Raw genomic sequence first — 27473 nt, forward strand, 5'->3', positions numbered from 1 at the left:
GGGACAGGGAAACGGTTTCCAGGATGTTTTTTTTTTCCCGGAGCAGGGGACAGCTATATATATATTTAGGGAAATCTGAAATTTTAAATATATTCATGAATTATATATTCTATATAACATTGTAACACAGTAAACATTCATCATAGCAACATAATAACATTTATAAATCATGGCAACATAATTCTAATAATAAACTAAGCAGATAATGCCCAGATCTATGCTACCCCTGAGGTTCTTGAACATTGCTTAGATATATATTTTCTGAATAATACACAGTTATGTATTTTGGAGTATGCAAACTGGTGAAGTATCAGTATGGTGAAATTATTAAATTGATACATTGCTGATTTCTCAAATCTGAGTTTCATTGAATCCACAAGCTGGCTGCAGTAAGCAATAATATGAATTTCTGAGCATGTATTTTTTGTTGAAAATTCTGATAGAAAATTATCTGATGAATTGTAAGGCAGATCTGATCTATGGAAAGATTTCTATTCTAATGATAAACTAAGTAGATAATGCCCAGATATGTTTCTATGTATCTTCATTGTCTATTTGTAATTCTGATGCAAATATAAAATTAGGGTTACTGCTGCAATTTGAATTCTTTATTAGTTTGCAAATTTTGTTGGGTATCAAATATGATATTGATATTATATCGATATCATATAAAAAATGATATGATATCGATATAATATCAATATCATAGTTCATATGAATATCGCTTCCATTGATTTATATCAATATTAAAATTTAATTTAATATTAAATTATTAATTCCATTGATTAAATTTAATAATTTAATAATTAAATTATTAATTCCATTGATTATCGCTGCACTTCGATATTAAAAATATCACTGTTTTAATATAAAAATAGATTTTATAATTTTTTTTGTTTTTTAATGCATCCTACTACCGGAAATGGCTGTCTGCCCTCGGGACGGTCAGGGGACGTTTTGGCTGTCCCCAACGTCCAGGGGACAGTCAACAGTCTCTGACCACATTGTTGACTGTTTCTGAGTTTCTAGGACGGTTTCCGAAAATTTTGCTTGATTAGTGATAGCTTGGAAATGTTTTCGGCCGTCCCCCTTGTAATGTCCCCACTTTGAAATAGAATTTAATAATAAAGAATAATAAAATTAAAATATTAAAATAAAAATAAAAATATAAGAGAATATAATTAAATATAATTAAAATTTAATTTAGTAATGAATGGTCAAAGGACATTAAATGAAAAGTTGTGACTCACCCAATCATGAGATATAAAAGGGAGAAGAGAACCTCATTTGAGAGGGAATAATTTGGGAATCAAAAGTACAGATCTGATTTAAATAAGAAGTGCAGATCTGATTGTGAAAGGTTGTGTCCCTTTCAAAGGCAGAAATATTAAGAGCTGCACTCTTTCAAAGGGTGCTAATGGTGAAAGGGTGCGTCTCTTGCCAAAGGGCATACATGATGAAGAGGTGTGACCTCTCCCTCACATTGAGAGATATAAAGGAAAGTTATCAAAGCATCTAGTGACATCACCAGGGAATCAAATCAGATCAGATCAGAACTGTTATTAAGTGTGTAGGGGAAAAAGTGAGACTAGGCTAACATGCCCTAATCCTACCTTTTGACACACATTGTGGAATACGAAAGAGCCTAGAGGTATCACACAATTAGCTACTTCTTTTTGTGGAAGAGAGAGCCACGGGCTACCTATTAGGGTTTCTATTCCTTTGTTGTAATTAAAAGATAAAATGATGCAAGTTCAATTCCTAACCTCAAAGTGCAAGTATGAACTAATAACAAGATTGCGGAATTGAGATTAAACAATGGAAAGCTGTAAACACAAGGACAAGGCAAGAATGCAGATGCGTACCCGGAGTTAAAATCTGAGTGAAAATGTTCGGGACGGGGGTGTGGGCGCCACTGTCCTGATTCTGCTCCTGAAACTGCTGTTTTACAACCTGAAAAGCTGTCTGAAACTTGCTGTCTGACAGAGGGACCAGGGCGCCCAGCGCCACTGTCCCAGGGACCAGGGCGCCTAGCGCCCCTGTCCTGGCAGGACCAGGGCGCCCCACGCCCCTGTCCTGGTCTTTTGCCCTGAAATTTGGTGTGTAGCTCAGTTTCTGTCTGCTTCGGCCGGATCTACAACTTGCGACGTCGTTCGAATCCCGAAATCTGCACTTATATCTGAAAAGGTATGGTGGGCGGCTATATAGGGTTTTGCCTTAGTCAAACCCCCGCTTTGGTGATTTCCACCTCCACGAATAGCCAAGTTGTATTGTAAAAGTAGTGTGTGTGCAGACCTTGTGTGTGTGCAAGATCCTAAAATGCAAGTAAGCAAACTAGAGCAACCTAGAAAGTAAACCCTAATTGCTTGTAAATGATAATGTAAATGCTCCAAATCAAGATGCAAAGTGATCTAAAGCATGAATACAAATGATATAATGAGGCTTATGCAAAGACATGAAAACAACATGAAATCATACCCAACCCCAAGGGAGGGGTACAAGCCAATCTTCAGTCGGTGATCCCCTATTGCTCTTCAATGTCTTCAAAGCCCTAAATGGATGAATGAAATTGATGAATGCTTGATGGATGGATGTTGAATGTTGTTGAAGTCTTCAAAGATCTGCTCTTTCGCTGCGTAGAAAGCTCCTTGAACCAAAAATTCCGGATCCCTTCAAATGAAGAAAGAGAGCTCTTATATATGAAACCCTAGGTCTTAATTTCAACTTTTGGCCGACCTAGAGATTGAATCTCCCGCCAATTTCTTGGGGTTAAGCTTTATTTTATGATTGGATTGCACTCCTAAAATTTCGGGAAAAATGTCCGGGACCGTGTGCACTTCGGGCGCCATGGTCCCGACAACTTTTCACCAAATTTTCAGGGCCGTCAGATATGATGATTAGAGAGAGAATCCCAAAGTTACAGGTGATTTTGAGATGTTTTGACCCTCGAAATCAAGCCCCCAAGTTCAAAATAGGACCTAATTAGGGTTTTAGATTAAATGATGTATTGGAAGAATAAAATGAAAGGGGCACACTTTAATGAAAAGGGCCCAATTTTATGATATGGGAGATGATAAAAATAGAACCTTAGACCTAATTAAGTGCTAAAGGGGAAATGCAATGCAAAATGCAAAATGCGCCAAGGCGGGTGCTAAACTAGGTGTGAAATTGTACCACCCTAGCAAGTGCGTACAATTTACGACGCTACATTTAGCCCCCACTTTAGCGGTCATATGAACACTACGTGCATATGCAAGCTAAAGTACAAGAAAGTAAACATTATTTGAAAAATGATATATCCATAAGTCTGTCGAACGAAGCCTCCAGCGGTATCTGCAGTACACAGTTAGGAACCGCACCCTACAAAACACACGTTAGATCACAAAATCACCTAATGCTTACTAAGGAAGGTGATGAAAATTCGAGGGTAGCTATATGCCCCCCCCTTGTTTCGGCTTGCTAATTTTAGTGAGTTGAAACAGGGTATCATGTTTACCACTTCGAATTGTTAAAGAATATTGATGACAAATGCTCACAAGAAGATTTGATATGAGATCAGAAACTAATGGAGAATCATTTGGTAAGAAAGAGGACTAAATCTCAATTCCAACACAACAAAGAGTGTGAGGATTTGAGAGTTCTCTAACACAAGATGAAGGATGTAAATGGAAACAAAATGCAAAGAGAAGAAAAGAAAGGAAAAAAGCATGAATACACACATTGGTGATCCATGTAAGGGAGGAGAGTGAGAAAGTCTAGCCTTATGCTGCTAGTTCCACTCAACCTCGTGCATGTGTGTGTAAGGGAGGTTAGAAGCACCTCATAGGAGTCTATGCTCGAGTATGCTACAACCTGTATATGTATAGTACAAAAGCGTGACATCTTGCTCTAAGAGTCTGTGCTCTGGTTCCGAGAATGACCCATTGCTCAAAAAGTGTAATGTTTATGTCATAAGAAAAGTAGAACAAGGATACCTACCTTCATCACAAAAGAAGATACCCCAAAAATGCAACAATGTCATAGATCCAAGCAAGAGAGTTTTGCACTCTTTAAGCAACGATAAGATAGTTGAAAAAGGGATATCTTGTAGTATGTGTAAAGGAGATCCTTAGAGGAGAAGAGATCTTTGTACAAAAGACACCTATCCCTGAGAGGAATTGTCTTAGACAAATATAACATCTTCTAGAATAAGACAAAGAAGAGAATAAGAATGCAATACTTCCTTCTTTTGCGAGGTGAAAGTGATTCTTAATGAAGGATGACGCTCTTTTTAACCCAATTGGGAGAGTGAATTCATTATGGATGTATTTTACCAAGTGCAAAAGAGGTTGTAGTCAAGGACTTACACCTCTTGTAAGAGAGAATCCTTGAACAAACAACAACAAATGCATACAAGGAATAACATCAAGTAATAAAGTTCACACCATCCACGAAATAGGAAAAAGTGGATCCTTAGATAAAAATAAGGAAAGATCATTGCCTCCGAAGGATAAGGACAATGAGAAGGACTTACACAATCTTCTAGGGAGAGATTTAGACATAAGCAAAATGTACTATATACTCACATGAGTTCATGCAAGCAAGACATTAGTGTATGTAAAATGCTCCTCTCAAGAAGTGGGTAGGATAAGAAAGAGAATACACATCTTCTCCCATATCTAGGAAAAGAGGATTCTAAAGAAAAGATGATCAATATTTCCACACTATTACCTCAAAGGGAAATTTTAACCATAAAAAGAAGAGATGTATGAAATCACTCTTGTACCAATAGGAACAAGAGATAACATAGAAAATTAGGCTATTATGTTGCTTCAAAAATATGATTGCACTTGAAATTGTACCATCATGAATGACAATGAGCCCCCAGTAAATGAGCTACCAATGTCACATAATGATGAGCAACATAACAGCCATTAATGTTATTTAAAGACATGATAGATTGAATGAGGTATTTGAATATGACATGCTAAATGCTCAACTATAAGTGAGATCAAAAACATGTATAAAATGATAAAAATTGAAGAAGAAAAGTCACAAGAAATCTTAGAAGAGGGATGAGTGTAATTTATTAGAGCCTTATCCCTGGAGGAAAGGACTTTATGATGAGTAGGAGATAAAGATTCATAAGTGGATTTAGAAATTTGAGGGGAGTCATAAAGAGATTTGTTCATCGCCAAGATTTCCTTATGAGGGGAATGAGAGTTGATAGAAGTAGAAGATGATTTAGTTGAAGTGAGATCATCATCACTACTAAATATAGCATTCACATTGAGAGATGGTCTTTTAGATGCTTTCATGGGCTTAGAAAGATCATATCCAAGTCCAAATGAATATTCATGCATGTTATGTTCTAAAAGAACTTTATTTCCTTGTTCATTTGTGCCACTACCATTTCCACTATAGCCACTCTTAGCCAAAATGTGAAAACCACGACCATGAAGGGATGCTAAATCAGAGAGGGATGGTGATGCCCCATAGGTCTCAGTGCTATTTGTATTAGAGGAAGATGTTGAAGAGTTATTTGAATCGGAGGTAGCCACAAAGTTGTTACTGAATTGCTTAGACAAAGTGGGCTTCTCTTTAGTTTCTTCCTTAGATTTTCCCTTCTCAATCTTAGGCACTCTATATTCTCCTACAAAAGTAGGGTTAAAGTCTAAAGATCCCCAATCATCATCCAAGAGAGCCTTTTCGGGAGAAAAGATATCTTTGGGAGAAGATTCTGATTGAGTAGAAGGATGAAGAGTACTAGAGGGGACAAAATCCTTAAAGGAAGTAGATGCATTTGAAGTGGTAGAAGGATTGGAAGTAGTTGAACAAGAAGATCCAATTCGTAATGGTTCTTGAAGATTAGTATCAGCTAGCAAGGTGTATGTTATATTGTCATAAATGAATTTGACTCGCCCATGCAAAGTTGAGGGGACAGCTTGCATACTATGAAGCCAAGGTCTCCCTAATAGAAGATTGTAAGTCAAATTACCAGAGATGACATGAATAGGTGTAGGTAAAGTAACAGGACCTACTGTAATAGGTAAGATTATGATACCCAAACATTCTTTACCAACATTATCAAAGCCTCGAATAGAAATAGAAGAACGTTTAATGAGAGAATGATCCACATTAAGCTTGTCCAATAAATCAATACTACAAACATTAAGGTCAGATCCATTGTCCACAAGGGTTCGTCTTATAGCACTTTCATTGATAATAACTACAATCATAAGAGGATCATATTGATTTTGAATTTCATGAGAAGGTAACTCATCTTGTGTGAACACAATTTGAGCTTTAGGATTCATCACAGAGTTAACCAAAGACACTATATTACTAGATGTATTCGGTGGAGGAACATTCAAATCTTTCAAGGCATCTTGTAACATTCCATGATGAGCGGAAGAAGTTTGGATCAAATCCCAAAGGGATATCTTAGCAGGGGTAGCTTTAAGTTGTTCTATGAGATCATATTCCTTACCAAGAACTTGTGAAATACGTGGAGCTTGCGGAAGAATTGGTTGAGGATTAGGAAGAGAAATTGGAGTAACAGGAGGAGGATTAGGCTGCCTATTATTTCTAGTATTATAAGTATGGGCAACCGCATGATAACTCTCTCTAGTTAATTGCTTGGCATAACTATAAGGACTTATAGGTTTTCTTCCTTGCACAGTGATGATAGGTTTATTCGGAGTAAAAAAGGAATCATGACCATACCCTCCTTGGACAGTAAGGAGAGGTGATTTAGGAACTTGAAAGGTGGGAGAAGGATAAGCACCTTGGACTTCAAAGAGAGGCTTATTATGCTCATTCAGGTTTATCATGTTAACTAATTTAGAAGTTTTGTTCTTGTCTAAAGATTTCGATAAAGCCACAAAATCATCAAGAGCATCATCCAACAAAGCATGATCATATCGATTAAAAGGTTTATCTTTTGATTCAAAAGGAGACATCTCTTCATAGAGGGGATCATTGAAAACAACCATGTTACTAGATTTAGTGGAAGAGTTGATAGGAATGTACCCTTGAGAGGAATCATTTGACTTATCTTTCTCATCACACCGAAATGGCATAGTAACAATGTTTATGAGTTTTTGGTAAAATGAAGGTTTGGTATCTTTAGGGTTCAAAAACTCATCTAAAGCTTCATCTAATTCATCTTGGCTATACTCATAATCAACATAATTGCATACATCATCATAAATATGAACATCTTGCAAATAAAAATCTGACATTTTGAAATAAAAGTTGCATAAAACCCCTTTTTTCTTTTTTTAATAAAATGAAACTTAAATGAAACACACTAAATCTAGATCTAGATCTAACAAATGCAATGCAAGAGAAGGCAATAATAAATTCACGTCGGGTTCACCAAAATGTGTAGGGGAAAAAGCGAGACTAGGCTAACATGCCCTAATCCTACCTTTTGACACACATTGTGGAATACGAAAGAGCCTAGAGGTATCACACAATTGGCTACTTCTTTTTGTGGAAGAGAGAGCCACGGGCTACCTATTAGGGTTTCTATTCCTTTGTTGTAATTAAAAGATAAAATGATGCAAGTTCAATTCCTAACCTCAAAGTGCAAGTATGAACTAATAACAAGATTGCGGAATTGAGATTAAACAATGGAAAGCTGTAAACACAAGGACAAGGCAAGAATGCAGATGCGTACCCGGAGTTAAAATCTGAGTGAAAATGTTCGGGACGGGGGTGTGGGCGCCACTGTCCTGATTCTGCTCCTGAAATTGCTATTTTACAACCTGAAAAGCTGTCTGAAACTTGCTGTCTGATAGAGGGACCAGGGTGCCCAGCGCCCCTGTCCTGGCAGGACCAGGGCGCCCCACGCCCTTGTCCTGGTCTTTTGCCCTGAAATTTGGTGTGTAGCTCAGTTTCTGTCTGCTTCGGCCGGATCTGCAACTTGCGGCGTCGTCCGAATCCCGAAATCTGCACTTATATCTGAAAAGGTATGGTGGGCGGCTATATAGGGTTTTGCCTTAGTCAAACCCCCGCTTTGGTGATTTCCACCTCCACGCATAGCCAAGTTGTATTGTAAAAGTAGTGTGTGTGCAAGATCCTAAAATGCAAGTAAGCAAACTAGAGCAACCTAGAAAGTAAACCCTAATTGCTTGTAAATGATAATGTAAATGCTCCAAATCAAGATGCAAAGTGATCTAAAGCATGAATACAAATGATATAATGAGGCTTATGCAAAGACATGAAAACAACATGAAATCATACCCAACTCCAAGGGAGGGGTACAAGCCAATCTTCAGTTGGTGATCCCCTATTGCTCTTCAATGTCTTCAAAGCCCTAAATGGATGAATGAAATTGATGAATGCTTGATGGATGGATGTTGAATGTTGTTGAAGTCTTCAAAGATCTGCTCTTTCGCTGCGTAGAAAGCTCCTTGAACCAAAAATTTCAGATCCCTTCAAATGAAGAAAGAGAGCTCTTATATATGAAACCCTAGGTCTTAATTTCAACTTTTGGCCGACCTAGAGATTGAATCTCCCACCAATTTCTTGGGGTTAAGCTTTATTTTATGATTGGATCGTGCTCCTAAAATTTCGAGAAAAATTTCCGGGACCATGTGCACTCCGGGCGCCATGGTCCCGGCAACTTTTCACCAAATTTTCAGGGCCGTCGGATATGATGATTAGAGAGAGAATCCCAAAGTTACAGGTGATTTCTAGATGTTTTGACCCCCGAAATCAAGCCCCCAAGTTCAAAATAGGACCTAATTAGGGTTTTAGATTAAATGATGTATTGGAAGAATAAAATGAAAGGGGCACACTTTAATGAAAAGGGCCCAACTTTATGATATGGGAGATGATAAAAATAGAACCTTAGACCTAATTAAGTGCTAAAGGGGAAATGCAATGCAAAATGCAAAATGCGCCAAGGCGGGTGCTAAACTAGGTGTGAAATTGTACCACCCTAGCAAGTGCGTACAATTTACGACGCTACATTAAGTTACAAGCAGTAACATCCTTATTCTTGGTGGTATGCATGTGGATGTGCTTAATATATATGCTTAATGTATGACGCCTGATAACGTTCTTATGCAGAATTAAATAGTAATATTAATATAGACTTCAATATGTATGACAGTGTAATAATGCTTTTCTATTGCTAGTTGTTCATATGACGATTAAGCAAATTATATGATGGAGTCTATAATACCTTTCAATCTCACCATCCAATTATGGAGGGAGAGTATAAGGAAGCAAGAGCACTAGGTTCCAGCAGGTACGCCAACCCCGAGTGTGGGTCGAAAGGCCAAGTTGACGAGGTCCTTGGTGCTCTTGGGCTTGTTGGAGAGGGATAGACTCGAGGCACCTTGTGTGATTCTCCTTGAGCTCCATATGAGGACAGGTGTAGGGAGAGAAAGGGTTGTTGAAACTTGAATCCTTCATATACACTTTGCTATATATTAAGAATGGCAGATATATGTTCTATCATGACATAATGGAAGTGTTGTCTAATTTGTTGTGCAGGTTCCAAACCAAGCTTCAGTTGACATTAATGTCCTTCTATTTTTCTCTCTATGCACTAAAATTGTAATTCAAGGACAGAATACAAGAGGGTCCCATTAGGGGATATTACACCCCTGTACCCGGAACTGTTTCCATTTCCGAAACGTTTGCCTTTAGGGTGGAAACACGTTTCTGGATAACACTGATATTTTTGGTTGATACAAGATTGCTCTTACAGTTTAGATGTTTCTATATCATCTTGGGCTCAGTGAACTAGAACTACGAGCAAGTAGCAACCATTTTGTAGATTTGGTTATAGAGAAAACCAAAAGTTAAAAACTTAACCTAGGGCATGTTAATATAGAGAAATAAAACAACATAAAAAACAAAGAACACTACAATTCTCTGATACTTTTAAGTGTAATAAAAATTATTAACAATCGGAAAAACATACAAAATGTTTTAAATAAAACTAGGAAACTTGGAAAAGAATATTGAAATAAATCTACGTTACCCCAAGTTTCCGGGACAGGGGGACGGGGGGACGAGTTTCCGGGACGGCAATTTTTTTTGCCAAATTTGGGGACGGGGGGGGGACGGCAAAGGGGACGGCTATATAAAATATAGGGAAAATTTAAAATATATAGGAAAATTCTAAATGTTCATATGAAAACATGGATAAAGCATGCATCTATACATTATATTCATATGAAAACATGGATATAGCATGTGTATGATACTATGAAAACATTTTAGAATGCAAACATCGAACATACAACATTATCAATAGACTCAATACTCAATATGCACTCATAATTCAGAATTTCAATTCATTCACATTGTCAATATGCATATCATAATAGATATTAAAGAAATAACATACAAAATGCCCAAAGGCCACATTGCTGCCATATTGTTTCATTGACAATTGCGATATGGAAATCAAAATAGTACTAAGTAAATACTAAAAAGCAAAGTATAATATTTATTATTTAATATTTTATTATTTAATTTATTTTCTATTTATAAATTTTAAAATTTATAATATGAATTAATTTAAAATTATAAATATTTGATATGAATTAATAAATTTAATGTTGCCTTTTAATTTTTGATAGAGGGCCCATGTTAGAAAAATAATAAAATATGGATAGTCGTATTTTGATTTCATAACTATTCAAATTCAATAATAAAAAAATTGATAGTCGTTTTTAAAATTTTTTCAATATAGAGGGCCCATGTTAGAAAAATTAAAAAAAAATTGAAAATACGACTTTTTTTTTTTAATATTTTTCCCTAGCTCTAGATGTGGGGGACGTCTGGCCGTCCCCAATCCGTCCCCAGCCGTCCCCAATCTGTCCCCAGCCGTCCCTAGCCGTCCCCCCGTCCCGGGGACGTCCCCTCAAAATTCTGACAATTTGGGGACGGGGGGGGGGGGGACGTCCCTTGGCCGTCCCCAAGTCCCCGAAATGTCCCCGGGACTGGGACTGGGGTTTTCAGGTAGGGGACGCGTCCCCGGGTTTCGTAGAAATAAATTGAAATTTTTTATAAAAAATTGAAAACTCAAAATGAACTTAACTTTTATTAACAAGTCTACTTCATGTAGGCTAGTTGTTTCAATAGCATTTAGCAAACTCAATTTATGCTTTCGCAATTGGATTTTTTTTTTTTTCAAGTTTGAGCTATGAAAAATGGGAAGTTCGAATGATAGTAGATGGTTTTTGCGTCTTGTGTTTATTAAATGAGGGCTTTTGAGTGACTTTAGGTCAAGTTAAATATTTAAAATTCAATTTTATGTTGCTTTTACATACTAAAATGCTTTAAAAAACATTCAAAATGTTTTCAATAAAAGTAGACAATTTGGAAAAGAATATTAAAAAAAATTGGAAAAATTTATAAAAGCTTGATGAAAACTCAGAATGAACTTAACTTTGATTAACAAGTCTCCTTTGTGCAGGTTAGTTGTTTCCATAGCATTTTGCAGAAACAATTCATGCTTTCACAATCCTTCACCACTAGCAATTTTTTTTTGCAAGTTCGAAGAATGAAAAATGGGAAGTTGGAATGATAGTAGATGATTTTGTATCTTGTGATTTTTAAATGAGGGCTTTTGAGTGACTATAGGTCAAGTTAGAGTTTTACAATTCAATTTTAGGTTTCTTTTACATAATAAAATGCTTTTTGGGCATAGTAGCTGTGAGTACCCCTAGGTTTGCCTAGGCCATGGCTTGGACCAAAATGGAACAGACCTAGGCTAGGACCCATACCCTTAGCCATTTGGGCAAAGTAAAAGCACCATACTTGGCAAACCTTGTAACCTAGTTAATTCTATTTCCTTTTGGCATTATTTGTGATACACATGTATTTTTAATATTTCATATAAGTTTGTTTGGCTATATACAATATGCCAACAATTTCTAACTTTTTAAGGTTTGTCTTATTTTCTGTTTTTAACTTTTTACTTGTTAAGTGACTGTTACTGCAATTAATTATTAATAAAAATGAGCAATGACATTTGTATACAATAAGGAGTTGTTAAGTTTAAATTGCACATTGAATAAATAAGGTGAGCTAAATCAATTGCAATTATGGTTAGAATAGTTGTCCACTCTTTCCTCCTTTTCTTATATTAAATTTTCTCTAATATTACAGGACTTCGAATTGCTCCTCCAGAAGCACCTGTAACTGGTTACATGTTTGGGAAGGGGGTGTATTTTGCAGATATGGTTTCCAAAAGTGCAAACTATTGTTATGCATCTTCAACATCTCCAATTGGAGTGCTTCTACTATGTGAGGTGGTTGTTTTTACATTCTTGTCAGGAATATTTTGAAAGGAAAATATTTTATCGTGTTTAAATTTTCAAATATTTATGTTTTAAATTTGAATTGCTCATAGCATTTGTGAAATCATGTTATATGTCATAGGTGGCTTTAGGTGAAATGGTTGAACTTGAACAAGCTGATTATAATGCAGACAAATTGCCAAATGGAAAGCTAAGGTTTGTTTAATGGCTTCATATTGTTCTAGTATCTTTTAGTGTCTAAGGCATCTTAATGTATGTTGTTTTGATTATCATATTTCTTCTTAAAACATTGAAAGGAAGTAATGGAATCTAATTTTCTTAAATATCAATGTGCCTACAATGTAATTCATAGGAGTGTATTTTGTCATGCAATCGTGAGAAAATGAATACTTATCATGGTGACATGTTCAATGGTATTTTGATCTATGATTATTGATTAAGCATGCAGGAAATGATTGTATCCTTTTTCATTAATTATTGCCTATTGTAGGATAATTTTAATACCAATGTTCCACAGGGACATGTCCCCCCCGAAAAGCACCGAGTTTCCGAATAGGGACGTCCTTGATATATGGAGATGCCAGGGTTATGTCCCTTTGTCGTCCCTCCATCTAAATCACGCTTCCCCTATCATCCCTAGGACATTTTCGTCTGATAGGGTGTAACATCCCCTGTACTGAAATGACTGAAAACTAGGAATATTTAACGGTCTAAATTGCATGTTATGCTAATCTGAGATTTGCGTGTTATGCTGACAGAATTTCAGTTTGTATTGAAGATCATCATACATGAATATCTTATGAATTATCAATTTTAAAGGACTCTCCTTGACTGATAGTTAACTAGAGAGGCATAAGTAACTAACTATTGATGATATATATAAGTCTAGATCCACAAATCAGAACTAATATCAAACTGACATTATGACAAACAGTTGTCATACATACTCAGAATAATCATGAATGAAGATGCAATCCAAACTCCTTCCTTATCTATTTCATTTGACTATCAAGAGGGCATTACATAATCAGCAATATGAATTGTTATCATGGACCATTTTCAGACTGTCTGAAGACACATGACTGCAGCTAATTCATACATTCAGTCTGAAATTACAATGAATGAATAATACCAAAGAACCTGGAATTAATTGACTTGCTTGATAATTGAAGAAGAGAGCAATATCAACAATTTTGGTGCCCCCAATGACCTGATTCGACCCTCCTACCAGATCGCCCCTGCTGCTGCTATTGTGGACTGAGAATTAACAGTTTGACATCTTCTAAGTCTTCACCTTTTCACAAAGAATGATTGCTATCTCCCCTAAAACAAGATGCCAATGTCAAAAGCCAAGTTCGATACCAATATGGATGCCTAGGAACAAATTTGTGTGTCCCAGCAGTCTGATCAGTTTGTCTTCAGAATCTGATTTGGGCTTGATTCCTTCCTTAAATTCCCTTCAAAATACCCCCAAGGGGATCGCCCTTCATTGTCAACACTAGCGCTGCCCTCCTTTGTATGATTTGATGTTCCAATGATGGAAATAGAATGAAATCGTGCGTTATGGAAGTCTGCTACGGACTTATCTTCAGATCTTTTTTGACTGATTTACACCTGCAATCTTCCTTATTCACCTTCAATGGATCCTAAGATGAATCGCCCTTGCTCACAAGGCTAGCATCGATCTCTAGTGGGGATCTTGGAACTTCAATGAAGTGATAATGGCAAATTCGAGGGGATGAAGGCTGGAACCCAATTTGCTTCAGACCTGCAACACAATCAGCTAACTTACAATTCATTCCCAATGTTTCTCCAATAAGATCGGTTTCCCTTTCCAATCAAAAATCGATAATGGGCACACAATCTGAAAATCTGAAGATACCATGAACCTGTTGGCATTGTGTTGTCATTGATGTCAACCGGTATAGCATGACAACCGGTATGAGAGATTGAAGTGTATTGTTGTCATTGATTTCAACCAGAAATGGTTTCTTTGATGTCAACTAATATAGCAGCCTACCGGTATAGCTTGTCGCTGGTAAGGAAGAGAATGTGAACCTGCATTGTGATCATTGGAGTCACCGGTACACAAGCTAATGTTGACTTGTGTTGGAGAGATAAGTATTGGAGACCGGTATGGCATAACAACCGGTAAGTGATATGTTGGCAGTGCATTGTTGCCAACCGGCAAGCATATGACCAGTGTGCATGCAGGGTGAGCTAATGCAGAAGTGCAGAGCCGGTATGTAGTTGGATGTCAATCAACAGGACTCACACCGGATGAAGAAGATATCACAGGTTGAAGAAGATTGGCAGTGAGTGTGCCCAACCGGATCACATGTGCCTGATTGAAGATGTATATGCTCAATGTCAGCTAAGGCATATCAGTGCAATGCCGGAAGCAGAATGAGTGACAAGGATCTATTCACACCGGTAAGTGATCATATTGAGCTTATCTCCCAATATGCATGGAATGCATCATAACCCTCCAAGATAAGAGAAAAAAATAGAAGGCAGGTAATTGAAGGCTCACACCGGATCAACTGGTGAAACACAAGGATGCTTCAAGTGCATGAAATCAGAGATATGCATCGGATCAGCTAGAGTTGGCAAGTTGAGCCACCGAGACAGAGAAGGAAGATTAAAGAAGTGATGGTTTGTCATCTTGACAAACCGGTTGAGATGATGTTCGGGCTGATGAAGATGTATGCAAGATTGAGCAGCTGCAGACAAAAAGTGCAACCGGAATGCAGATAAAGACAAAAGGAACAGTTGAAGATTGATGACATGGTGTCATCAAGGTGCCTACTAGTAAGTATGTGAACCGGTAAGAGAGCAAAAAGGCTAAGTGCTGTGCTCCTACCTGATGAAAATGAGCATGTGGTGGATTGATATGTTTGGTGACTGGCAAAGGTGTTCCACCGACAGAGTTGCAAAGTGCAGACATGAAGGTTAACCGGTTAGGGTATAACCGACAGAGTTAGTGAACCGGTAGATGAACCCGGTTGTGTGTTGTGGTCGGTGACAGAGTCTATTCGACATGGTGATTGAGCTAAGGTGCATGCTGACGGATACGCCACGTGGAGCCCAAGTGTCATACAAATGGACCGTGCATTGTCGATGAGGTAGGTGGTGATTGGTCGACATTAATGTCGATGTTGTAAATCATGGGTCGAGAGCAGAAGGGTGCGGCTCGAGACAGATCCGAGCTCAGTGATTTGATTTGGTGGCTTCACGATCAATGCAGGGTGTCCAAGTGTTGATCTGGGTAGGTGAAGCTAACCGCGTGATCACTTCATGGTGATTGACAAGTGCGGACTGACAAAGTTGCTGTGTTTGCTAAATATAGCAAATGTGTTCTGTAAGCAACATGATTGGCGGTGATGGGTGATCGGATGTAGGTTGACTAGCTCTGAGAAGAGATCTGATCCGATCTGATATGCCTCGTGGTTGATGAAGGAACCATAGCGCGCCAGAGGTTTGAATGTTGGTCATGGCGGGAAAACTCAGGGATAAATATGCTGACTCAAGATCGGAGATGATTGATGCTGCCAGATGATTAAGGTATTGGAGGTTGAAGAGTGAAGTGTAAAAGTGCAGCATAGAGCCAACCAGTCGAAGACTCCATTGAAGATCATAGAGACTGAGAGTTGGATGTGCAACCGGTGAGAGGGTTTGGCAGAGGCAGAACTGACAAGGTCAGAATAACCTGTAAACTGCAAAGTGAGTTGTAGTGGTGTAAACCGGTAGTGCTAGAACCTGCAAAAAGGCAGAGAAGGAGTTGCAGTGCAGAGTGAGCGGTTGAGGAGATCCGGTAAGCTAGAGAACAGTGCAGAGTTAAACGGGCAAGTGGAGTAACCGGCAAGCAAGAGAACTGGTAGTGATCAGAGATCAAAGTACTGGCAGAAAAGAGGTAGAGGCTGAACCGATAAGGTTGCAGCAGAGAGTGAAGGAGAGGAGGAGCTGTGTGAGAAGAGAACCGGTAGAGAGTAGAGCAGAGGAAGACCGGTTGAGGAGAGTAGAACCGGAAGAAAGATTGCAGAGGTTACAAAACACATTTGTAACCGGGTATTAACTTTTGTATTTGATATATGACATTGTAATCACTGAGTTGGAGCTCGGTGCAGGGGCAAGTGCTCTTTGGGTTGGTGCCCTAAAGAAGGGGTGGTACTCCTTGGGTTGGTGCCTTAAATGTTGTAACCAATGTTTTATTGTGAGGCTGGATTGGAGCAGTAGTCTCCGACAACATTTCTCACCGAGGTTTTTCCCATGTTGGGTTTTCCTCGTACATCCGGTGTTATGTGATGTTCCCTTTGTGTATGGTTGCATTTGTGTCATCCTCCTATCTCACCGGTATGTTTACCTTGTGTTAGATCTGCTAACCAGTATACACCTTTTAGGATTAAAAGGATTAAAGCTTGGAAATCACTGATTCACCCCCACCCCCCACTCCTCCTCTCAATGACATATTGTGTTCAACAGAACCCCAACCACCATACTCATGTAGTAACTCAATATGCTCAATATGGAAGACTGAGTATCTTCCACTCTCTGTTGCAACCCCTTGGAAGGTCTTCCACTCCCTCAGTTATGCAATCTATGGGAGTTTTTGTTCCCAAAGACCCAAGTCTGCAGACACCTCTCGGTTCTAGAAAACCCAATCAATTATCAAATTCAATTCCAAATCTTCTTTGAAGCTTCATCTTGATCTCCTTTAATACTTTTTTACTCCAACATCCAGAAGCTTCTAGAAGTGACTTTATGAAATAATATTTAAATTGTCACTTTATTAAATTAATTAAAAATAAAGTCATCTTTAATTTTTAATTTATTTGATAGCTTTATAAATAATTAACTTAATATTATTAATTAAAATAATTAATCAAGCTATCCATAAAATATATCAATAATTTGGACAACTTAATTTATTAATTCTTTTTCAAAATGGGGACATTACATAGGGGACATCTTCGAGCTTTTTTCTAAGAAAATGCTTGAAATGGGGATGTTGGGACATCCTCGAAATGCTTAGATGTCTCTTGAGCCTAGTAGAGACATATAGATGTTCTCTGCATCCAAAAGCACATTTTTTGAGAGTGTTTTTTAAATAAAAAAAGAAATGTTTCAAAAGTGCATGACCTAATTGTAATCCAACCTCAATTCACAAGGCCTCGCAAACCATTCGAGTTTACACATGCTACCAAACCATTCAAGTTTACATATGACTAGAACTAATGCTCACTTCCTTCTTATTTGAGGTGAAGGTGTAGATGTATGTAAAAGGGTGGAAGGGAACCTAAAATATAAGGCTGAAAAATTAAATGTATGGGCTTGTAATGAAGAAGTAACTACATCAGCTACTTTGGCACAAAGGGGTAGGGGTCATCTGAGTTCTACTTCTACTTTGGAGAGTCTAAGCCTACCGAATCCATCTAGTTAAGGGGCAGCAGAGCCTAAGAGGAAATGTAGGATGACTAGTCTTGCAACTTCACAATCATTGGCAGATTTATTTAACGTGCAAGCAAAGGGTGAGGTAGATGATGCCATTGGTAAATTCTTCTTTGGTAATGGCATTCCATTCCATTTGCTCTCCTTATTATAAGGAAGTTGTGGGAAAGCTAGTAAGGGCGGGACCATCATATGTGCCACCAGGGGAGACTAAATTGAGGACAACAATCTTGGATAAGAACTAATCCAAGATTAATATTTTGATGGTGAAAACAAAGAATATTTGGGTCACAAGTGGATGTAGCAAGCTTAGTCATGGATGGGTGGATGGACATTAGGCATCATCTAGTTATTGATAATATGGTTACATGTACAGAGGGCCCTTATTTCCTTAGGGCTGTTGATTGTTTAGGGCATTGCAAGGATGCTCATTTTTAGTTCCGGATCCTCAAAGATGCTATAGAAAAGGTTGGGCCATAGAATGTGGTGTAAATAGTGACAAATGCGGCCCATGTGTGCAAAGTTACAGATAAGTTTTTTGAGGCAGCCTATAGACATATTTGGACTCCTTGTTGTGTGCATGATATGAATAATGCTCTCAAGGACATGGGTAAAATCAGCAAAATCAAAACAATTTTTAGTGATGCTAGAGACGTGCCAATGTTTATCTGCAACCACTACACTTACATGCAATGTTTGGGACCTTCTCCACAAAGGAATTATTGAAACTTGCAGAAACTCAATATGCATCATACTTTATTCTCTTGGAGAGGATGCTTGAGTTGCAAGAGGCATTGCAACTAATGGTTATGACAACATAATGCAATCAGCTGCCTGAGTCAAAGACACAATAAGGGTAGAAATTGAAGGAGATGGTGAAGGGATAAAAATAAATCAATTCCTAGGCATGTTAGTTGGATCTTTATTGCTGGATTATGCTCCATTTTGAAAATTTCAAAATGCCTTATTTTGGCCTGGCATTATCTCTAACACTTGGAGATTGTAGGGAATTGAATTCTTGTAGGGGAAGTTAAAATTTTCTTAGTGCCTACTTGTAGGAGAGGTGGCTTGGTTATTTGAATGCCCAGATTGAGGAGGGATTAAGCAAGGAAGAAGAAGATTCGAGAAAATAAATTCAACTCCCAAAAGAGGAGAGTTATAGGTAGTTGGAGATAATGGGAATTTAGAAATTATTAGAGAGGAGTGAAATGAAAGGATTCAACACCTAGACAGGGTTTCTTGGGGATTTTGGCTTAAAATAGATTGTGTTATTATTGATAGAAAAAAAAAATTGATTATGCATTTTGTGCGAGTTTCAAAGGAAAATGATATATTTTGCTAGCTCAAAATGTTTTTCGAAATCTTGCCAGTGAGTGTAGTTTTGTGAGCTTTAGAAATAAAGTGATTTTCTTTTGATAAATCTTTTGGTTGTGTGCAAGTGTTTCATCTTGTGAAGAAATTGGGATTTGTTTCATGGAATAAAAAATTAAGGACTCTATATGACTTCAATATTATTGTAATAAAATCATTTTCAATAAATCAATTTTGGGTTTGCCTGGAAGTTCATAAATGAGGGTGTATGAATGGTTATGGTTGCTTGGATGGGTGGCTTGACAAAACCCCCCATCCATGTTTTGCATCACATTTTTCAGGTTCTACCATTTGTATTGACTCAATCAGGATTTTAGAAATGAAAACAATCAACCGCTTTAAAAAATGTAGCCCCTTTGTGGGACTCTGCAATAATATTTATTAAGTTTTTTTTTCCTATCTTTCCATCCATTAGAAATAATCTATACTCCTATTTCAATCGAAGAATCTTTAATTGGTTTGAGTGATATCTCTACAAAACTTTTTTTCTTTTGCTAATAAGTTGGTGTGCACCTTTTCATACCTAAGATGTATAAAACCAAAAGTTGCATTATTGATTTTCGTCACCATTTCTTGCCATTATGGTGAACCCACCAAGTTGAAATGAAGACCATTGGCATAAATGCAACTTGCAAATTTTTACTTTGCAATGTCTCTTGTTTCATTTTGAAATGCCTTAACCAATAGGCCTCTTTTGTGGGAAGGAGAGGGATCTTCTTGGATAGAGGTCATCTTGAAGAAATGATGTTGGACGGACATTATTGATTTAGTAGGTGCGTTCAATGATGTTTTGCTTGGCTGGGGATGAGATTTTAGTTTCATTCTCACTCATAGCATCAACTTTTTGTTCTCTAATGAATGACATAATTTTTTCTTTTGACAACCCCTTCTTATTTTGCCCTTGGCAGTCCATGCCCATTTATAGCACATAGTGAGTTTTAGCTCAACTATATAAGCTCGAAAATTGAAATCTACACTCATTACAATTACAAATATAAGCCCCATATCTTGGAAGTTGATTGATGAAAGATCCCTAAATAGGTCTTTTGCTGCCCTGTTTAAATTTTAATTTAATAAACTATATTTTGGGGCCTTTTTGGTGTTCTTCGAGACTAGACAGAAGATGTAGAAGAGTTTGTTTCTTTTGTGTTTTTTTTTTGGTGACGGGGTTTGCAACATATGACAAGAAACAACATAATGGAAATATATTAAAGAACCAGTCTCTATATTAATTCAACAGTCCATGTCATCAAGTGCTTATAACATCACACCCAGATACGACTATCATCATGCTACTTCGAAGGAAAGGTATGCAATATATAATACCCGAAGGGGTGCGACCAACCGTCGCGTCCAACTGCTCTTCGGAAAGACTAATTGACTACCGTAACCCACAATTACCGACGACAACATAACATAATGATTATTCCCGACAACACCCACGTGGGAAAATTAGTGGGTACACCTCCACTACCAATGTAGATCTGAGGGTTTATGTCCTCCAAACACCTGCAATTTCTGCTGCTAATGCAGAGCAGAGAAAATCAGAAATAAAATATTAACTTAATACCAATTCCCCCCTCCAAAATTTCTAATAACCTTTTCCAAAGAGTGGCGTAACCCTAAATGGAATATCCCATTGGAATCCAACTAAAAAAGCATCGTCCTTGGCTTCTTTTGGGTCCACGTAGCTTAAAGGCTTTTAAAGAATGACAAGGGTCCCACCATGCCATGTCATTTAAGTGATTTGAGCAAAGGGGTGGCGTTGACATTAAAGGGACCACTTTATTAAAAGGTACGCATAGCACTTTATTCAAACATAAGCCTTTATTAAAAAAAGAAACTTAGGCTTATAAAGTAACTTTATAAAAGTAACTTTTTTTCCTTATTAACTTTTGACACTTAGAAATTTTTAAGTGTCTTTATTCATCAAATGCAATGTGGGAATTGCATCAAAAAGATGGGGACATGACAAGCTCCCCTTCTCGGATTTTCTTGCCCACAAGCAAAGACAGGGTTGGATGCTTAAGAATCTCTTCTCCTTCCCACGTAGCATCCTCAATGGGTAAATCTTTCCAACTAACCAAATATTCCTTGATCACCTTGTTCCTCATATGCCTCTGTTGTTGTTCCAGAATCTCAACAGGAATCATAACCAGTTTGCCTTCATCATCCAACGGTGGCAGTATTGGAGATGCTACAATACCCTGCCAATTGCCTTTTTGAGGCATGATACATGAAAGACATTGTGAATCTTACTCTCAGGAGGAAGCTCTATCTCATATGCTACCTCACTGATTCTCCTCAGTACTCTATAAGGCCCATAAAACTTGGGCTTCAGCTTCTCAGCTCCCTTAACCTTAACCGAGCTTTGCCTATACGGCTGAAGACGTAAAAAGACCATATCCCCAATCTCAAAAGATCTCTCAACCCGATGCCTATCAGCATACATCTTTTGCTGATTCTGAGCTTGTTGAATATTGTTCTTGAGAGATTTTAATATATTGTGATTCTCCTGTAACCAATCCTAAGCCAAAGGCACTCTATTATCAGCCAAAGCTAAGTCAGTGAATGTCATGGTATCATAACCATGCAATGCATGAAATGGAGTCATCTCAATGGACATGTGGTATGTAGTATTATAGCAGAACTCCCCCAAATACAAACAACGAACCCATGCACGCTGCTGTCTGGAAACATAGTTATGTAGATACCCCTCTATCCATTTGTTGACAATCTCTGTCTGGCCATCCGTATGAGGGTGGTAACTAGTACTGGGAGTCAATTCCGTACCAACGAGTTTGAACAACTCTTGCCAAAAGGCACTCATGAACCTACTGTCATGGTCACTCACAATGGTCTTTGGAAGACCATGTAATCGGAAGATCTCTCTGAAAAACAAATCAGCAACCTGATGCTATGGGAAAGAAATGGACATATTTAGTCAATTTGTCCACCACAACATAAATGCAATCTTTCCCTTGGACCTTGGGAAGTCCAGTAATGAAATCCATAGATATTCCAGTCCACTTTTGATCCGGGATGGGAAGTGGTTGCAGCAGACCAGCAGGGTATGTGTTTTCAATTTTATTTTGTTGGCAAGTAAGACACTCACGCACATGTTGTAGAATATCACTCTTAAGACCCTTCCATGAGAATCTCTCCCTGATTTGTCTGTAAGTTTTTCCATATCCCGGATGTCCTGCTGTTGGAGAATCATGAAATGCATGGATAATCTGATTTTTAAGTGTGGATTCAGGTACTAAATAAATCCTTCCTTTATAGTAAATGATATCATCAACAACCGAATATCTCTCATCCTGAATAATCCCATCCATGACCTCACATGCAAACTGATTCTTTGAATACTCTACCAACAACTGGGATTTCCAATCAGCTGAGACTTCACATAAGGAACATAGGACAGCAGATGAAGGTCTCCTAGATAATGCATCAGCAGCAGTATTATTCTTAGAAACCCATTTTTGCTGCCTTTCACTGAGATCCTTTTGCTCCAATAAATATTTCAGACTATTGTGATTAGTTCTCATCACAAATTTGCAGCCAACTAGATATTGTCTGAATTTAGTCAATGCATGCATAATTGCAAGCATTTCCTTGTCATAAGTAGAATAAAGTTTCTCATTGAGTTTCAATTTCCTACTCTCATAAACAATGGGGTGATGATTCTGCATCAATATAGCTCCCACACCTTCACCCAAAGCATCACATTCCACTACAAAGGGATGAGTGAAATCAGGTAATGCTAAAACGGGACAAGAGCTCATCACCTGCTTAACCCTGTCAAATACCACCCGTTCTTCCGGAGACCAACCAAAAGCCCCTTTCCTTGTAAGATCTATCAATGGTGCTGCAAGCTGTGAATAACCTTTGGCAAATCTCCTGTAGTATGCACACAGACCAAGGAAACCACGTAACTCAGATATGTTCTTGGGTGGTGGCCAATCAACATTGGCTTGTATCTTCTCTTGATGCACCTTAACCCCATCTACACCAATCACATGACCCAGATATAAGATTTCAGATAACCCAAAATCACACTTTGACAATTTGGCATACAGTGACTGTGATTCCATGATACTCAAGACCTCCTCAAGATGTAACAAGTGTTCTTCCCAAGATTTGCTGTAAATGAAGATGTCATCAAAGAACACCAAAACAAACTTACGTAGCTGCCTGTTGAACAGATGGTTCATACAAGACTGAAAAGTGGCAGGAGCATTAGTGAGGCCGACTGGCATCAACAAGAACTCGTAATGACCATAGTGGCATTTGAAAGCAGTCTTCTGAATGTCTGACTCTCTCACCTTAATCTGATGGTACCCTGAACGAAGATCTATCTTTGAGAAGAACACTGCCCCATGTAACTCGTCTAACAACTCTGTAATACGGGGAATGGGGTATCTGTTTTGAATGGTCTTCTTGTTCAATGCACGGTAGTCAATGCACATTCTCAGAGTGCCATCTTTCTTCTTCACAAGAACGATTGAAGAAGCAAATGGACTAGAACTGGGTCTAATAAACCCCATATCTAGAAGTTCCCTGAGGGTCTTCTCAATCTCATCCTTATAAGCCTTGGGATGCCTATAAGGTGTGGTCATAACTGGTTTAGCATCCTCAATGTAATGTCCCCTACTAGTTTAGGTCTGTTTTAACCATAATTAATCCTTCACAACTATGTTTCAATCTTAACCATCAAATCAGTCCATGAGTCCTTCATAATCAGCTTCACCATGTATTCATAGATTCTACTGAAGACTTTCATATATCTGCTCATTGATCCTTAATATAATTCTATTTTTAATGTCACCACAAAAACTATCCTTTATATGATATTATATTGAGGAATATCCATCCTCTAAATATATATTCTTTTATTTTACTCACACATATTTCTCTGCCTCTTTTTCCAATATTTTTAAGTCTTCCAAGTGGGTCCCATCCTATTAGTGGGGCTGCTGCTAAAAACACAAAATAATTGTGTAATCTCCAACTAATTGATGCAATCACCATTTGAGTATCCTTTTACTATAAGAATCTGAATAATTATTATTTGGGGTCCACAAAGCACTTTTGGTAACTTATTCTAATATTAATACATCTGAATTCCTTTTGAAGTCCTCTTTCTTTAATTTTGATATCTGTGTCAGATAAAACACCCCTCTACGTGCTGCTCCTTCCTTTTTTGTCTGCTTCCACATTGCAAGATAATAATAAAGGCTGCTCACTTAATATGTATATGTTTTTCTCCCTATCTTGAAATACTTCTACGTCTGATCCCCGAAAGATATGCAGATGTAATTGATAGTATCGTTCTGTGGTGAGACATTGCTGTTTCATGACATATAGGTTTATGCTTACAATAATAGATGATGATGCTGTCTCTGATCTGTCAGTGTAATTATGTAAATTGGTGCCTTCGCGAAATGTTGACTTGATTCCTTATGCAACCGGTTCTCTAGGAGTGATCCAAAATGGATTAATCATAAGAGATGAATTCCCCTTATCGATTGCTGCTTTTGGTTAATGCTGCACACCATTCTCATTTGCTAATGTCGTTCTATTATATTCCTCTCCCCTCCTTTTTCTTCTAAACTGGCATAAGGAATTATATATGACCTGTCCATGAATAAGTGGTTACGTGGGAAAAGACACATCCCATGTCCTTTGACAAACGCACATCTTCTTAATAGCTGAATGGTGTATTATAATCGATGTATGCCGTTTGTACTTAATCAATATTTGACTTGGATGAATCGTTGTGTAATGAGGATCATTTGATAGCAGATCGCTCCATTTGGGATAATGAGGCGTCTCATATCTCTTCGTGATAATCGCAGGTCATTAGTTATTGATTGACTTGAATCGAATTCTCCTTATAATCGCATCCTTATTATTACAAAGGATAGCACTCTTTCATTATTCTTAATTTCCCAACCGATGATAATTGGTTAACATTGTGTCTCTTCATGAGTTAGTTCCATCTGTTATTAACTTTAATGGATGGCAGATTATTGTTTGTTTATTTTGTAGATTGGTTTCTATCAATGGTATGGTATTAATACGATATTAGTCCAAATAATAAATATAATGTATTTTGACAATATTTGTTATATTTTATATTTATTTTATATGGTAAGTGTAATATTATATCATATTTTCAATATATCTATTTTATGTATTAATGGTAAAAACTCCTTTTAATAGTTAATATAATATTAGTAATTGAAATATGGACGTTATATTAAAGTAAAATAATAATCATCATAAATAATAAATATTAATAATTGTATATTAAAGGAAAATCGTGAAGTCTCATAAATGAGACAATTTTTCAATATTATTAAATGTTAATTATCGTCTTTATTTAATCCTATGCCCAAAGAGGGGTTATGACACTCAAGCTCGATGACATGCTCAAAACCTCTATCAGGGGGTACACCAGATGGAACATCTCCAAACACCACTCCATGCTCATCTAAGATAGTCTGAATATCAATGTGAAAAGTCCTCTCATCCTTCACTGGTGACTTCCTAGATGATACAAAGCATTGAGTAGCCCAAATAATATCCTGGAGTCTGAAAATAGTTTCCATTCTGTGAGAAGAAACCACCTTAGGACCTCCATCCGAACATGCTCTCAGAATGGTCTTCTTACCACCTTGCATGAACTCAAGCTGCATCTTACGATGATCAATAATGTACCTGCCAATTCCTTGCAGCCACTGTGTACCCAGAACTACATCATAGTCCTCCAACTGTAAGACATGGAAGTCATCAATCAGGGTGTAGTCCTTCATCTGTATCCGCAATTGTGGCACTCTCTTAGTGCAACCTAAGATAGCTCCAATGCTACCTTCACTCCAAAACCAGAAAACTCCTCTGGGGTAATACCATACTTGTTAATCAACTCCTCACTGATGAAGTTGTGTGTAGCACCAGTATCAACTAGACACACAACACGCTGCCCCTGAATAGTACCCTTAAGTCTGAAAGCATCATACTTAGGGTATCTTGAAAGTGTAGCCACAACAACATCAGCCATATCAGTACCCTCATGAACATCTAACTCAATCTGAGGTGTCTTCTGATCATCATACTCATTATCTGGATTTGAATCAGCAACATGGTCCTCATCACCATCTGAATGGACCTCAATAAGATGGACCTTTCCCTTTCCACTGCATCGGTGACCAGGTTCCCAAGGCTCCTTGCAAGTAAAACATAGTTTCTTCCTTCTTAACTCATTCCTAGACTTCAGATCAAATTTTGGGGCAGAAGTATTGCCTTGCTGAAACTGAGAAGTCTTTTGGAAAGGTTTAGAGTTCCTGGTGAAGTTTTTGTTTTGCTGGAAAGTGGATGGGGGAGGAGTAGTGTCAAGGTCTAAGGTAAGCTGAACAGCCTCCTCTAATGTCCCAAGCCTTAAAGCCTTAACCAGTCCCCTGAGTCTCTCATGTAGACCCTTAATAAACAACATAACCACTCTCCTATCAGGCATCTCAGGAACCATCACTCCTATCCGCTGAAACTCATTAATATAAGTTTCCACATGTCCTGACTGCCTAAGTAGAGCTAAGTCCCTGTAATATAGCTCTATATCCTTCCTGTCAAACCTGGCAATCAATCTCTCGGTGAACTTAGTATAAGAGTGAATAAGGGTATGGTTTTGTGTAACCAAACCATGGTGCCACCAGTCATACGCAACTCCCTCCAGGTGTAAAACAACAAGCTGTATAGCCTCATCCTCAGTCATGGGCTTCAGGGATAAATAGATGTCCAATTTGTGGACCCAAGCTCGTGCACTGGTAGAACCAACACCATCAAATGTGGACATAGAGAGCTTACCAGTAGGTCTCTTCAGATCATTATTCCACTATTGTCTGGGCCACCTGTCACTCTAACCTCGGTTAGCATCCCTACGCTGCATACAGTACTGATGTAAGGGAAAGGCATCCCTAACATGCTGCGGTAAAAGTGCCCACTCATCACTGGCTGCCATGACAATGTCCTGGAAGGTGATTCCATTATGAGGCTCAGCCAACGGTGGTACATCTCTAGGGGTGAACCGTAGGAGCATAGGCCTATCCGCTGTCCTAGTATGGATCCTGTCCCTTCATGGTGAGATGGATGCATTACTCAGGGAAGATGGAATTCTATTGCTGCCCCTACTTCCTGCAGCTGATACTGTTCTGCTATGGCTTCTGTGGCTTCCCCTATTATTTCCCAAATCCATTTTGTCAAGTGTGCCCTGTAACCTGTTGATTGCTTCAACAATTCTTGGCTGTGCTTCAGCCAAGCTTCTCATAATCTCATCAGGATTGAGTGGAATCTGTCTCTCCTGTCTAGGTGGGCTCCTTTGTC

The 27473-nt window shown here is 38.0% G+C and overlaps 1 protein-coding gene across 3 annotated transcripts in view; it reads left to right on the top strand.

Annotated features, from left to right (window-relative positions):
- LOC131048690 (poly [ADP-ribose] polymerase 2) overlaps nucleotides 1–27473 on the top strand; it is a 237155-nt gene that overhangs the window by 178994 nt on the left and 30688 nt on the right. For all 3 annotated transcript variants that reach the window (XM_057982747.2, XM_057982748.2, XM_057982750.2), the window contains 2 exons: nucleotides 12121–12263; nucleotides 12394–12467. In XM_057982747.2, the coding sequence (XP_057838730.2) occupies nucleotides 12121–12263; nucleotides 12394–12467 (217 nt within the window). The remainder of the gene's footprint in view (nucleotides 1–12120; nucleotides 12264–12393; nucleotides 12468–27473) is intronic.

This window comes from Cryptomeria japonica, chromosome 2 (genome assembly GCF_030272615.1).
Source record: "Cryptomeria japonica chromosome 2, Sugi_1.0, whole genome shotgun sequence".
NCBI lineage: Eukaryota > Viridiplantae > Streptophyta > Pinopsida > Cupressales > Cupressaceae > Cryptomeria > Cryptomeria japonica.